This window comes from Diabrotica virgifera, chromosome 4 (assembly GCF_917563875.1).
Source record: "Diabrotica virgifera virgifera chromosome 4, PGI_DIABVI_V3a".
In the NCBI taxonomy this organism is placed as follows: Eukaryota; Metazoa; Arthropoda; class Insecta; order Coleoptera; family Chrysomelidae; genus Diabrotica; species Diabrotica virgifera.
In genome coordinates, this window is record NC_065446.1 from 258,988,778 (window position 1) to 259,002,575 (window position 13,798).

Consider the following 13,798-nt stretch of genomic DNA (forward strand, 5'->3'; position numbering starts at 1 on the left):
ACCTAACAAAAAACTAGCAAATTTAACGTAGTTTGGTACACTTTTAAATAATTAATAGCTAAATTTACCTTGCTTTCTTTATTTTTCACGAAAGTTTCACCACAAGCGTTACAAACATAGCGACGGTGCTGCCACTCACTTAAATGGCAACCGTGCTCGTGTCGCTCTCATTTATCAATCGTTAGTGGCGCCAAATTTGTACGTGGCGTTAGTATTTAGATTAAAATAATAATAAAACAACACCTTAACAATTTAATACTCTAAAAATATTACTTACATTAATTTCCCTATTTATTATTTACTTATATTCTTCATATTTATACACTTTTTTGGTAGCACAAAAGGTCAAAATTAATTAAAATTGTATCCTCTGCATGGGAAATATGGGAATTTCAAATTAATATGGCGGGCGGAAACAAAAACCGTCAATTTATAAAAATACTTCACCTGCATTGATTTATTTTATTTAAAATCTATTTTATACAATATTGTATAAAATTGTAAATAAAATTTAGAATGTCAATAAAATTGCATACAAAAGTAAATTGAATGCTAATGATCTCTTATTAATTACCTACAATTAATTATGGATTTCATAAAATTTTTTTATCAATTTTGTTTGTAAATATCTATTTTGAATTTTAAGCACATTTTCTGTACTTATTCTTATTCTTACAGAAAATTTCAATTAATACATAATGTCATTCAAAGATAATTAATTCTTGAGAAAAGAGAAAATTAATATTGATGTTGATGATAAAAAAACTACATAACCTCAATAACTTCTAAAGGATGAAGAGGAATATCCTCAAGTAAAAAGTATTTATCAATTAAAACATCAATAAATAAAAAATGGGAGATGATGAGGATGGTAAAGAATATCGGTGGGAAACTGGATATGAAAAGACATGGTAAGTATCATAATTTTGTAATTTACCCTGTTAATATATAGGATTTTTTTGTTTCTTCCAAAGGGAAGCTATTAAAGAAGACGATGAAGGATTTTTACAAGCCAGTGTAGCCGATATCGTTCAAAGGGCAAAACGAAAACGGCAAGCCCTAAAACATGGAAGTCAAAAGTTGGGGATGATGAGACATTTATTCTTGCTTTTAGATTGTTCTGAAGCGATGGCCAGTCAAGATCTCAAACCAACCAGACTTATATGTACCTTAAAGGTAAGAGTCAAATATATATCACCCATGACTTCTTCTTAACCCCTTAATGTATGTGCTGGACTCTGAGACGAGCAACCATTAAATTTTAATCTTTCAATTTTTCAAGCACTTGTGAAGTTAGTATTTAATTATTTATATGGGAAATAAGCCACAATTAAAATGAAAAAAATAATTTTATTAACGTTTCGACGCCCAAATCGGGTGCCGTTGTCAAAATACAAAATACTACTGACAACGGCACCCGATTTGGGCGTCGAAACGTTAATAAAATTATTTTTTTCATTTTAATTGTGGCTTATTTCCCATACAAATAATTAATCATAAAAATGCCACAAGGAAATAGCTTCAGAACAAGTTAGTATTTGTATAAAAGCGTATAAATATCTAAATAGAGGTAAAATATTTTCTACATTTCTTCTTCTTTTACATCTATACCTTTTGTTATTGATAAGACTGTGTCATTATTGTAAAATGATATTTATTTATCTAATAACTTGCAGTGGGAACCATTGACAACTGATACAACTAAACGGCGGTACATAGATACCTTTTTTATTGCCCGGCCAGTGTTAAGACATTGTAAAATGAGATTTATTTTCTAATAACTTGCAGTCCGAACCATTGACAATATGAATTGAATTCTGTAGAATTTTCAGTATTTTGTTTTTATACAAAGCGTTAATGCATTTGAAGCCGTCTGAAGTGAATCATGTTTTTTTATTCTTAGAACTATTTTATGCCTTAATAGAGATTTTATATAGATTATTTGTACATAGTATGAAGAAAATATAATTTATTAACTCGCCTCATCCCCAGGTAAAGTAAAGGTGCTACGATACTAAAAATACTTTTTTTTCAATTTAATTATACATAAAGAGAACAAGTTCACTTAAAAAAAAAAGAATGTGTGTGTACTTTGTACGCACGTAAGAAGATATTCTTCTATTATATAATAGGTAATTTAAAAGAAGTAAATTTTCAATTTTTCAATTTATTAGCCAAAATTTACAATTTTAAGTACATATAATATAATATACAGAAAGACACCTAGATGTGAAAACATCTGTGTGTGTCTATAGAAAAATCCTAAATAAATATAGATTACTTATAAACAAACATAACTCAAAAAAAAAACAAAAAAAACACATTCGAGAATCAAAATTATTTGGAATTTAAACTTAAAACTAAGTAAACAGCATATCTATATAATATAATAATATGTAAAAAATCCAACTTATAGGTATTAAGAATTCCAAAATCAAAAAAAGAACATTTTTTTCAGGATTTACAATTCAAATTATGTTTTGTTTCCAGTAATACAATCAACTACCTTTTCAATTAAACATTTTTATGGATTTGATTTCTTTTATTTTGTTTGGTAGTAAATTATAATACTTGGGTGCCCTAAAAATCACAGAATGTTGGCTTATTCCTCGACTTAACTGTGGTAAAACTAAGCTTCTTTTGATGTTACCTCTAGTTTGATAATTATGTTCTATTAGTGTCTGTTTTTTTGAAATATGTCTGAGAAATTTTTATGAATATATGTGCAACATGTTGAAATATAGAGTGTTTTCAAGTCACAGATTTTATTATTATATAATTCAGTTGTAGAGAAAAGTTTAGGTTTTATTTTAACAATATACTTAAATATGTTGTTCTGAAGCTATTTCCTTGTGGCATTTTTATGATTAATTATTTATATGGGAAATAAGCCACAATTAAAATGAAAAAAATAATTTTATTAACGTTTCGACGTTTTTATTTTCAGTAAGTCATCCCAGGAACACAACTCATAAATATTGGCAATATCATTTTAAAGTCTTCTACTTTAAAATGTATAATATATGTCTGAATTGCCAATATAAATGAGTGAGATTAAATAAATTATTAGAAGAATCTTTTTGCTTAGCAACAACTCTTTTGTTTATTTTAGTAATATTTTGTATTTTGACAACGGCACCCGATTTGGGCGTCGAAACGTTAATAAAATTATTTTTTTCATTTTAATTGTGGCTTATTTCCCATATAAATAATTAATACTTAAATATACTTAAAAGGTTATTTGTACTTACTTTATTTAAAAATCAAACTAACTTTCTTATCTACCACTTTCAAAAAAGAAGAATATCTTCAAAAATTATATAATAATATACTTACAATCATAAAATCTATAAAAAAAAATAAAAAAATAATAACTTGCTTGGGGCTTTAACCCACTTCACGTCTACCGCGCCGTACGAAAGTTGACGCCATTTCAAACTGCACCAAACTCTCGTATACGTCATGTGGGAATATACACAAACTAAACGTTTACACCATAAATTTATATGAATTTAATAAAATTATTAGTTTGATTTTTGTCGAAATAAAATACAACAATTAGGACTGGCCAAGTACCTAAGAGGTGGAGGCCATGAAACTACAAGAAGAAGAAATACAACAAAATATAGAGTTAGAAAACGATAAATGAGATGAAGATTTGTAGAAAGTTTGTTCGTAATCAGATTATGTAAATTAAAGCATTGCCTACTAATAGGTAAATACATTATTTTGTTTACATTTTCCAAATAGATAGGTATTGAAACTATTAGGTATTTCCAACTGAAACATTTAGAATTACGTACCTGCGGCTTTTCTAAACTATTTAAAAAGTCACTATAATTATAAATTTGATTTTATTTCTGTCCACACATCAATAAAAACTAATATTGTACAATATTTTTGTTTACCGATAGCCTCCATATTGAACAATTATTGACAGATCATTTCAAAATTTCAACACCCAATCAGAGCCCGTATAACAACTAATACCATACTGTCGGTGTGCGCATGCGCGCGGATCAATCAAATTTTACCCTCAATCGATTCGCCGCTAAAGAAGAATATCTTCAAAAATGCGATCATTTTTTGACCGAAACTTAAAAATTAATGTGTAAGGGGTTAATGTTCGATCTTCTATTGAAGGTTGGATATCAACATGGCAATTCTTATTTTACTTTCAGCTGCTCTAGATAGTTGATTAAAACTCAGACTAAACCATTTCCTTAGATTTCATAACCAGGAGGTTCGTCTTCTTCCTACATCTCTTTTACCTTTTATTTTGCCCTGTATAATCAAATGCAGCAAACTATAACGATGACCTTTTACTATATGACCGAAACACATCTTAACTGTCTGTATAATTTCTTCCCTCTTATTAACCCTATCAAGTATGTACTTCAATATTGCTAATTTTGTCTGCCCATGATATTCGTAAATTCTTTGGTTCCGCTATTATTTATTATATTTATAAATGATATTGCAGATATAAACTGTGGTAAGCTTTTGTTTGCGGATGATTTAAAAATCTTTTTAAAAATATCTAGTCCTGACGATTCCGAAAATCTGCAATTTGAATTAAATAAAGTAAAGGGTTGGTGTAAAGAAAATGAAATGGAGCTAAATGTCAAGAAGTGCCATAAAATTAGTTTTTATCAAGGTAGAACGTATATTCCATTTGAATATAAACTTGATAACACACCACTAGATTGTGTTAATACAATAAGAGATCTTGGAATACTGTTTGACAAATTGCTAAAATTCGCAGATCATATTGATTCTATTATTTCAAAGGAATTACAGATGCCTGGCTTCATGAGACGAAACTGTTATAATTTTAAAAGTCCCAATACCCTAAAATTGTTATAATGTTCTCTTGTTAGACCTCACTTGGAATACTCTTGTAGTATTTGATCATCTTACTATAATGAATGAATCTTATCTGAATCTAAATGTCACTATTACTATTATTATTATATTTTAATATTATTTTTATGTTAAGTGTAGGTTGTTTCAGCAACCCTTATAAATTGTAATTGACACCAGTCCCTCTATTGGCAATTATATTTTTTGTAACTTGTGAATCCTGAGAATAAAGCTTTTTTCGATTCTATTCTATTCTAATGTTTACGCAGAAAAAATTGAAAAAGTTCAAAATAAATTCCTTAGGTTTTTGGGATTTAAAATTAGAGCTATTAATGGGAGTAACAGGTTTTACAGTTATGAATAAATTAGAGCATGTTATGCTCTATATATTATATAAATATCAATACCCTGGAAGAACGTCGTTATCACCATGATTTGAAAATTCTGTATAGTTTGTTAAATGGTACAGCATATAGTCATTATTTATTGTCTAAGGTTGGTTTTAAAGTTCCTTCATACAGTACTCGAAATGCAGTTGAAAACACTTTTCATGTACCATTTCATTCATGTAATTATGGCCTCAATGAACCTATAATTAGAATGTTACGTATAGCAAATCAAAATACTGAGAGGCTTAATTTTAGTTCCGCACCAAACCAATTTATACACGACTTGCAACAAATTAATATTGCCTCTTAATTTTTTTGTTTTGTCCACCCTTGCCAGTCTGTTTAATTTGTTCTGTATGTAATTTATTTCCTTTAACTATTTTAACTATTATATTTTATGTGTTATATATGTATATGACTTATATTTAGTATCTACTAAATTGTTCCAAAATTTGTAAAAAATTGTAACTGTATTGGGCTTGTCCCGTGGAAATAAAAAAAACAAAAACAAAACAAAAAACAAAATGTAGCAGGGCAACAACCTTATTTAATCTCATGTGTTTGTTCTGTATTTTGACTAAGCAATGTCTCATTGTCTTTCGGATGTTCTGTAATGACCATGCATTTTGATTTCTTTAAGTTCATTTTAATACCATATAAGTTTTAATATATTAATGAGTTTATCATGATGGACGTAGAAAAATGCTTTTTCAAAATCAATAAAGCATATGTACAGTTACGGTCACTGAATAGTTTACACTTTAATTTTTATATTGTAATACTGTAAAATTGCAGTGTCGTATGGATTTGATAAATGTCAAAAGTCAAAAAATCTCAAAAAGTCAATGCTTGTCAAAAATTTCGCGAGGGTTGAAAAATAAAATAATAAAATAAACCATATTAAGAGCATAATCCATTTTATTCAAAAAAACTTCTTTCTATATTTTCCATTTTGTTAAATTTTGTAAAATATATTTTTATTATTTTGATTTTTTAATTTTAATCAACCTATTCTAGGTACATCACTGGCAACGTCACTTTGACGCAAAAGGTGCGTTTAAACGAGGTAAAAATTTAACAAATCGGCTCCTAGATAAGCCAGCCTGTAAACTATTCACTGACCGTAACTGTACATGTCTTGGTTCATGTCTGGATTTCTCTGCTTGAACACTTTTATACTGAATAATGCGTCCCTAGTTACCATGCCGTTTCTAAAGCTCAATCGGTTATCACTAATTTCATCATCCAGCATTCTGTAAATTCCGTTGTGGATTACTCATAGAAATACTTTCAAGGCATGGCTCATTAATGCAATATCCGTGACTAATACAATATAAACAATTTTTGCAGCTTCTAGAAATATTCTTAGAAGAATTTTTCGACCAGAATCCTATAAGTCAACTCGGAATTATACTTATGCAGAATAAACGAGCAGAGAGGATCAGCGAACTAGCAGGGAATTGTAGGAAACATATAAAAATGCTCAGCAATTTAAACAGAACCAGCTTGCAGGGTGAACCGTCTCTTCAAAATGGTTTGGAGATGGCTTTATCTTCATTGAAGCTACTACCGTCTCATGCTAGTAGGGAGATCTTGGTTGTAATGGGTAGCTTAACTACTTGTGATCCTGGAGATATTACCAAAAGTATTGAAGTAAGTTTAAATTTGTCGATATTTTTGGGATGGCATCTGCAATACAATCATGATTATAAGGAATGAAAAATTGTTCAGAAGTATTTTTATTTACTCTATATGTTTGTGTATTTTCATCTGTGACTAAATGAAAACATAATCACATCTTTAATAATAAAGTGACACATTAAAAAAATATGATCTTGCAGAAAAGACAAAAACGTTTCCATAGTTACATTTATCTTCATACTAAACTGACTCAGAAAATTAAAGAATTTTGAGTTGTGTCAGTTTATTATTAACACGTTGACAGCCAGAACGTCTATAGACGTCTAATTTTTACTGATGTAATGTGACACAACATCTATAGACGTTGCATCTTCCCCTATTCTACTTTGCAAAATACATAATATAGTATCACAACACTTGCTTATACATTTGACGCACTGTCCGTCAACGTGTTAAAGGAGCGATATACAATTTATTTTTATTGTAGAATTTGAAGCAAGAAGGTGTTAGGTGTTCAGTGATAGGTTTGGCAGCTGAAGTACATGTGTGTAGACAACTGGCGAATCAAACCAATGGAATTTACAACGTAATTCTTGACGACAATCACTTTAAAGATTTGCTGCTCCAGCAGGTAGATCCCCCTCCTGCTGCGTTGTGCCTTGAGTCAAGCTTGATCAAAATGGGATTCCCTCATCAACTGAATAACGAAGGGACTGATGAACCTCTAACTATGTGCATGTGGTATGCTATAAATTATTTTCGTTTCTAAAGAATTATAATAAAAAAGAATGTGTGTGTACTTTGTACGCACGTAAGAAGTTATACTTCTATTATATGATTATATGATTATAAACGAAATTAATATACTTTTTATTTATATTTTATTTAAATATTAAATTAATTTATACTTACTACTTCTCAAACATTTTTATTAAAACAGTGCCAAAAAACACATTAAAAATGCCACAGATGATTTCTGAACATTAATTGTCGGAAATTTTTTTAACTAAATACGTATTTTCTGAAAATAAAATTATATAATAAATATACTTACAATCATAAAATGTATAAAATAAAAATAAAAAAAAATAAAAGTTTCTATTGGGATTCGAACCAACTTACCACGCGGCTGGTATTTGCGTTGTATTGGGATTCACCCGCATTAAAACTTCGCCACAGAGACAGCTTGTCATTATGTGCGAAGATCGTCTAACTAAACAGATTAACCTTTTGACATTTTTAACTTATGTAAATCAAATTATTTTGATTTTGAATTGAAATGATTTAGAATTGAAAAAATACAACAAAACATAGAGTAAGAAGACAATATATTAGGTGAATATTGATAGAAATTTTGATGGTAATCAAATTATGTAAATAAAAGTATTACATACTACTTATGTATTTTGGTAGGTTCAAGGTAGGTATCGGAGCCCGTATAACGACTAATAAATTTCGCAATCACTTGCGTCGTGCAAAGTGGCTATGTTCAAATATCATAACAAAATTTGATCAACTATTTATAAAACACTTACCAGTGAAAGATTCTTTAGCTTTGAATAAGCGAGATCTGCGGCACTCATACTAGGCACAGTTTGATGAGCTTTCACATTGGCATGCAACAATCACCTCTTCTATGTAAATAAGTCCAAAAATATAATATGAAAACTATTTAAAAAGGCAGTATAACCATTAACTAACTATTTGTTTGTTGTTTCTCTTCCTACAAATTTTAAAACGCAACAAGCATACATTATAACCAAACCATGCACAGTCCCACAGCTGCCATATTGGATAATTTTTGTCATGTCATTTGAACATCCAATCAGAACAAAGTTATAATGCGCATGCGCCCGGTCGCTAGGTTTTCCCATATAAAATTTCACCGTCATTACGCCCGTAAAGAAGTATAACTTCAAAAGTAATGGCCGGGAAGAGGAGTTACTAAATCTCAAAGCACTTTGTTTCTGATCTTCTATTACGATTTCAAAATACAACAAGATACACTGAAATAAGGTTGGAGAGGTTTTTATTTTGAATCTCGCCCACCTTGTTAAAAAGGGGTTAATTATTCCCTTTTCCCTAATTGGACATCGGTGAATATTTTAGCACCACACACAACGTCCGAAAGAGATACTGTCCTTCGATATGAATAACTAGCGAACTTTAAGGCAACTGGTTCTACGATTTATTTGGTATTGGTTTAAAGCTACTAATTAAACTCGAATAAAGAGTTGTGCATGAGAAGAGAAAGAAATTAAAATTGTTAAGCGACAAACATTTATTAACAAAACAACGAATTTAACAAATAAGCGATTGAACGATCAAATAGTATTAGCGAAACATAGGCGTAGCTTAATAGGTTCGTTTTATTACAAAAGATTTTACAACTTATTTTTGTTTTTAGTCATGTCGACAGTGTTGAAGATGGTAGTAAACTAACAACAGGAGGTTACTATTGTCCACAGTGCTTCAGCAAATACTGTGAACTTCCCGTTGAGTGTAGAGCCTGTGGATTGACGTTAGTATCAGCTCCACATCTAGCAAGATCCTATCACCATCTTTTTCCAGCTGCCAATTACATAGAAGTAGATTTCGCCAACCAGGCAACAATTTGTGCTGCTTGTCAGAGGTCGTTTGGAGAAACGGACAGGCAGGTTGGTAATGAAAATGTTCAATTATAGTAGTACCAGCTATCTAAGAGACTCGTTAATATTCAGCTCAGCAAGTTGCTAGTGTTCGAGGTGTGAAATTACATAAATAAGGTGTAACGGGTAGCTCTTTCAGGACGACAGACTGAGTAAAACACAGGTTAAAAACAAAGTAAATATATTTAGGATATTTATATACAGTTCAAAATAAATAAAATGAAATATAACTCCTTCTGCAAAGGAAAAATAATACAATACACAACACAATATATACAATTAGTCCAGGGCGCATCTGTTTTGAGGTGGACGTTGAGAGGTGACTCATATTTTTTTGTAGAAATTGCTTGGAATTAACTCATATAATAATAATTGAGTTATCCTCCCACTCAAAAAGGTCCGGAACATTGTTTAAATAATCAAAATGTCAAAAAATGAAGGAAAAATTCGATTTTTTTCTTCGTTTTTTGATTATAACTTTAAAACTATTCATTTCTGAGAAAAGTTGTATTAACATAAAAGTTGCGTAATTAAATTTACTACAAGATAGGATTAGTTAAAAATTTTAAAAATTGTCACCCTTGTTGCAAAATAGCAATAATTTCGAAAAACCATAAAAAAAAAGTATTCGCATTTTACGTTTTTCAACCATTTATGCTACACTTAGGGCCTTCATATTTTACCCAGAAAAACTTTATGATATAATAAAACAATACTGTAAATTTCATTAAGATCGGTTCAATAAATTTTACAAAATAAATTTTGCAATCCAGCAAAAAAATTCATTTTTTTTAAATGTTGCAGGACTGAAAATAAAGCAGGAAGCAAGTTGAATTCTTTTACATATTATAGAAGAATACTGTACCTTTCATTTGAAATTTGCAAAATTAAAATCGGTCAGGATTTTTTTAATAAACATTAATTTTTGGTGCTACGCTCAGGACAGCGGCGTTCGATTCACACAAGTTGATTTCCACCAAAATTTCTTCCAATCTTTATTTAATATATTATTTACTTACTCTATATTTTGTTTTTTTTTTTAATATTGTAATTCCACAAAAATCAAACTAATTTGATTATTGTTTGTGAAATATTGTTTAAACAATTGTATATGTTTAAAAATAATAAACTTTCAGTGTCTAAGTTAAAATATATGAACAAAGAAAGTTTTTGCTAAAAAAGTGTTATTTCAAAGGATAGAGTATGTGTTTTTATTTTTCAATAAACAAATTTATTTATTTATATCGAAATGTACTAAATATTAAAATTTATCAATTATTATCAAAGGTCATTGGAATGCCCAGTCAGAGCAAACGTATCCGCTGTCCTGCGCGTAGCACCAAAAATTAATGTTTATTTAAAAAAATTCTTGACGTCGTGGTAGTTAACCGATTTTAATTTCGCAAATTACAAATGAAAGGTACAGTATTCTTATATATGTAGAAAAAAATTCAACTTGTTGTATGCTTTATTTTCAGTCCTGCAACATTTTGAAAAAATGATTCTTTTTGCTAAAGCTGGATTGCAAAATCTATTAAACCGAACTTAATGAAATATACAGTTTTGTTTTATTATACGATTAATACGATAAAGTTTTTCTGGTTGAAATATGAAGGTCCTAAGTGTAGCATAAATGGTTGAAAAACGTAAAATGCGAATACTTGTTTTTTTTTTCGCAATTATTGCTATTTTGCAACAAGGGTGACAATTTTTAATAAATTCTATGTTGTAGGAAATTTAATTACGCAGCTTTTATGTTAGTGCAACTTTTCTGGGAAATGAACACTTTTAAAGTTATAATCAAAAAACTAAGAAAAAATCGAATTTTTCCTTCATTTTTTGACATTTTGATTATTTAAACAATGTTCCGGACCTTTTTGAGTGGGAGGATAAATCAAATATTATTATACGAGTTATTTTCAAGCAATTTCTGCAAAAAAATATGAGTCGCCTCTCAACATCCAAATGTACTAATATTTTTACAGGTGCACCCTGGTCTAAATAGCAATCACGCTGCACGGAATCAATGTATCTACACATTCAGACTCGGAGCTTATCACATTTCAATCCAATGCGATAATTGATAACAATCAAACAGCGACACATCCATCGTCTCCCGATCGGATATGGCCACTGGCCTCTACCGCTCACTGCGGATACGGTTCCGGCGAAACGCCTCTTCAATACGAATGCGTCCACCTCTGCAAAGTTCCAATTCAATCCATTGCATTGCATCTCTGCCGTTTTGAGTTCTTCTTGATTCAGTACATCAAGAAGAACTGATTTTATGATTCTCCTTGCTCGTCTTAAATACGCTCTCAGTAGTCATCGCCGGAGTGGTGGTACGTAGAGGGTTCCTTTGACCTGCCGAACGCCGGCTGTAGGCATCATATCATTACAAAGGGGTCATTTCATAATAAAGGTAGATCACTTGTTTATGGAATTTCACACTTCGAACAATATCACTCTGCAGAGCTTAATATTAATGAGTCTCTTAGAAAGCTGGTACTACTAAAAATGTTTCTATCTATACAGACACAATCTTGAATATTAACTTCTTTTTTGAATTACCAAGCAATTATATACAATGTTTTTGTTTTAGGTGTACAGCTGCCCAAATTGTAAACGTATATTTTGCATAGATTGTGATATATTTGTCCATGAAACTTTACATACTTGTCCAGGATGTGCCACAAACCCTCTAAAGTTTCAGATAGCCCTTACGAATTAATTTTTCCATTACGAAAACACTTACATAAATCAGAGAATCAGAGAATTTAGTAAAACATTTTTGATGTTTAGATTTGTTTATGGTTAGTAGTGACACTTAGCACTTTCAGAAGAGCTCATGTGGTCAGTAAAATATGATTAATTTTGTAGCATTAAACAAATGTGAAAATACAATCAATATAAATTGTATTCAATTGTATCAAATTAATTGTATATCAATTATAAATTATTATATAATATATTTTAATTTCTAGAATTTTTTTGCCAGTATGAAATTAATTGGATTATTAATTATTGTTTGATTTTTTTAATTTATTTTTAATAAATTGCTTAAATGCGTCCAGCTTTCTTATTTCATGTTCTTTATGACCTCACAACCCTTTTGTAGCCTTCTTAACACTTCAGCATTTGTAACTCGTTGGCTCCATGGTATCCATGGTACCCTGGGCACCAGGTACTCCGTAGATCACTTCCGATGTCGTATTCGTCGTCAGCGATCCAAACGCCTTTGACAAATTTTTTAATAAATTTGCCGAAAACTCCAAAAGAAGTAGGTACCCTGGGCACCAGGTATTCAGGAGATCATTTACGACGTCATATTCGTCTTCAGCGACTCCAAAAACCCTCGAGTAACAAAATTAAACTCATTTCTGCCGATAATTGATGAGTTCTGATTTTTTATAGTCTTTTTGAGATGCACTTTAAGAATGCATTTTCTGTATGCAATTTTTCAATATTATATTATGGCTCGGATTCGCAAAGTTTCCTGGCGCATTCACGAATCGAATGCAAAAATAATTATTAAGATCCGTCTTGTCGTTTTTTTACTTTATCGTACTACATACGCAGTATGAGTATAATAAAGTTATAGGATCGTGCAAAAAAATTTTTTTCAGATTTCACTTTTTTTCGACGTTTTGAGTCCCCCTGAGTCTAAAAAGCAAATAAAAAAAAAACATGTCGAAAGTATGTACGTATATCGCCACCGCCCAGCCAAAACTACTGGACCGATTTCGATGAAATTCGGTATTAGTAAGTTTAAGAGAATTTTGTCGAGAAACTAAGCTTTTGAAAAAAACCTCTCAAAGGGGGGCCGAAATAGGGGGGTTATTTGGGGCCCATTTTTGCAAATTTTGACCGAAACGAATGAAATTTAACTTAAAAGTTAGCTCATCGATAGGTAAATAGAAATACGGAACTTGACATCTCCAAATCCAAAATGGCGGCCAGCATGACCGACCGCCCACCCGATACATTTCCCTACCAATCTAAAAACTTGTTTAAGATAAATTTAATTTGAAAAAACATTTATATAGCATAAAGATGGGGCTATAACAAGAATATTATCGTTTTTCAGAAAAAGTTATGGGTTGCCTATATTTAAGGGGTCAAAATTTGACATAAATTTGAACTAAATTTTCTCAAAAATGACTCCAAGGAATTTGTTTATTTTTTGATATCCTATCAGTAAATTGAATAACATTGGTCAGATTTCTTAACTCCTCATAGAAGGGGAGTTATGAATTT

At 30.3% G+C, this 13,798-nt stretch overlaps 2 protein-coding genes across 7 annotated transcripts in view; one reads left to right on the forward strand and one right to left on the reverse strand.

Annotated features, from left to right (window-relative positions):
• LOC126884134 (titin) overlaps positions 1-163 on the reverse strand; it is a 74,993-nt gene extending 74,830 nt beyond the window's left edge. For 5 of the 6 annotated variants that reach the window (XM_050649991.1, XM_050649989.1, XM_050649988.1 and 2 more), the window contains exon 1: positions 69-163. The gene's annotated coding sequence lies outside the window, so the exon portion shown is untranslated. The remainder of the gene's footprint in view (positions 1-68) is intronic. The other variant, XM_050649992.1, reaches the window with a different exon arrangement.
• LOC126884136 (general transcription factor IIH subunit 2) lies at positions 72-12,610 on the forward strand. The gene is made up of 7 exons (XM_050649996.1): positions 72-207; positions 679-911; positions 975-1,176; positions 6,603-6,905; positions 7,381-7,634; positions 9,301-9,550; positions 12,144-12,610. Exons 2-7 carry the CDS (start codon positions 853-855, stop codon positions 12,270-12,272), a joined length of 1,197 nt encoding a protein of 398 aa, XP_050505953.1. The 5' UTR covers positions 72-207; positions 679-852; the 3' UTR covers positions 12,273-12,610.
• Positions 12,611-13,798: the final 1,188 nt, after the last annotated feature.

Coding starts and splice junctions, on each gene's coding strand:
- LOC126884136 (XM_050649996.1), top strand. CDS start 853: ATGGGAGATGATGAGGATGGTAAAGAATATCGGTGGGAAACTGGATAT. Junction 912..974: donor ACTGGATATGAAAAGACATG/GTAAGTATCATA, acceptor TTTCTTCCAAAG/GGAAGCTATTAAAGAAGACG. Junction 1,177..6,602: donor GACTTATATGTACCTTAAAG/GTAAGAGTCAAA, acceptor CAATTTTTGCAG/CTTCTAGAAATATTCTTAGA.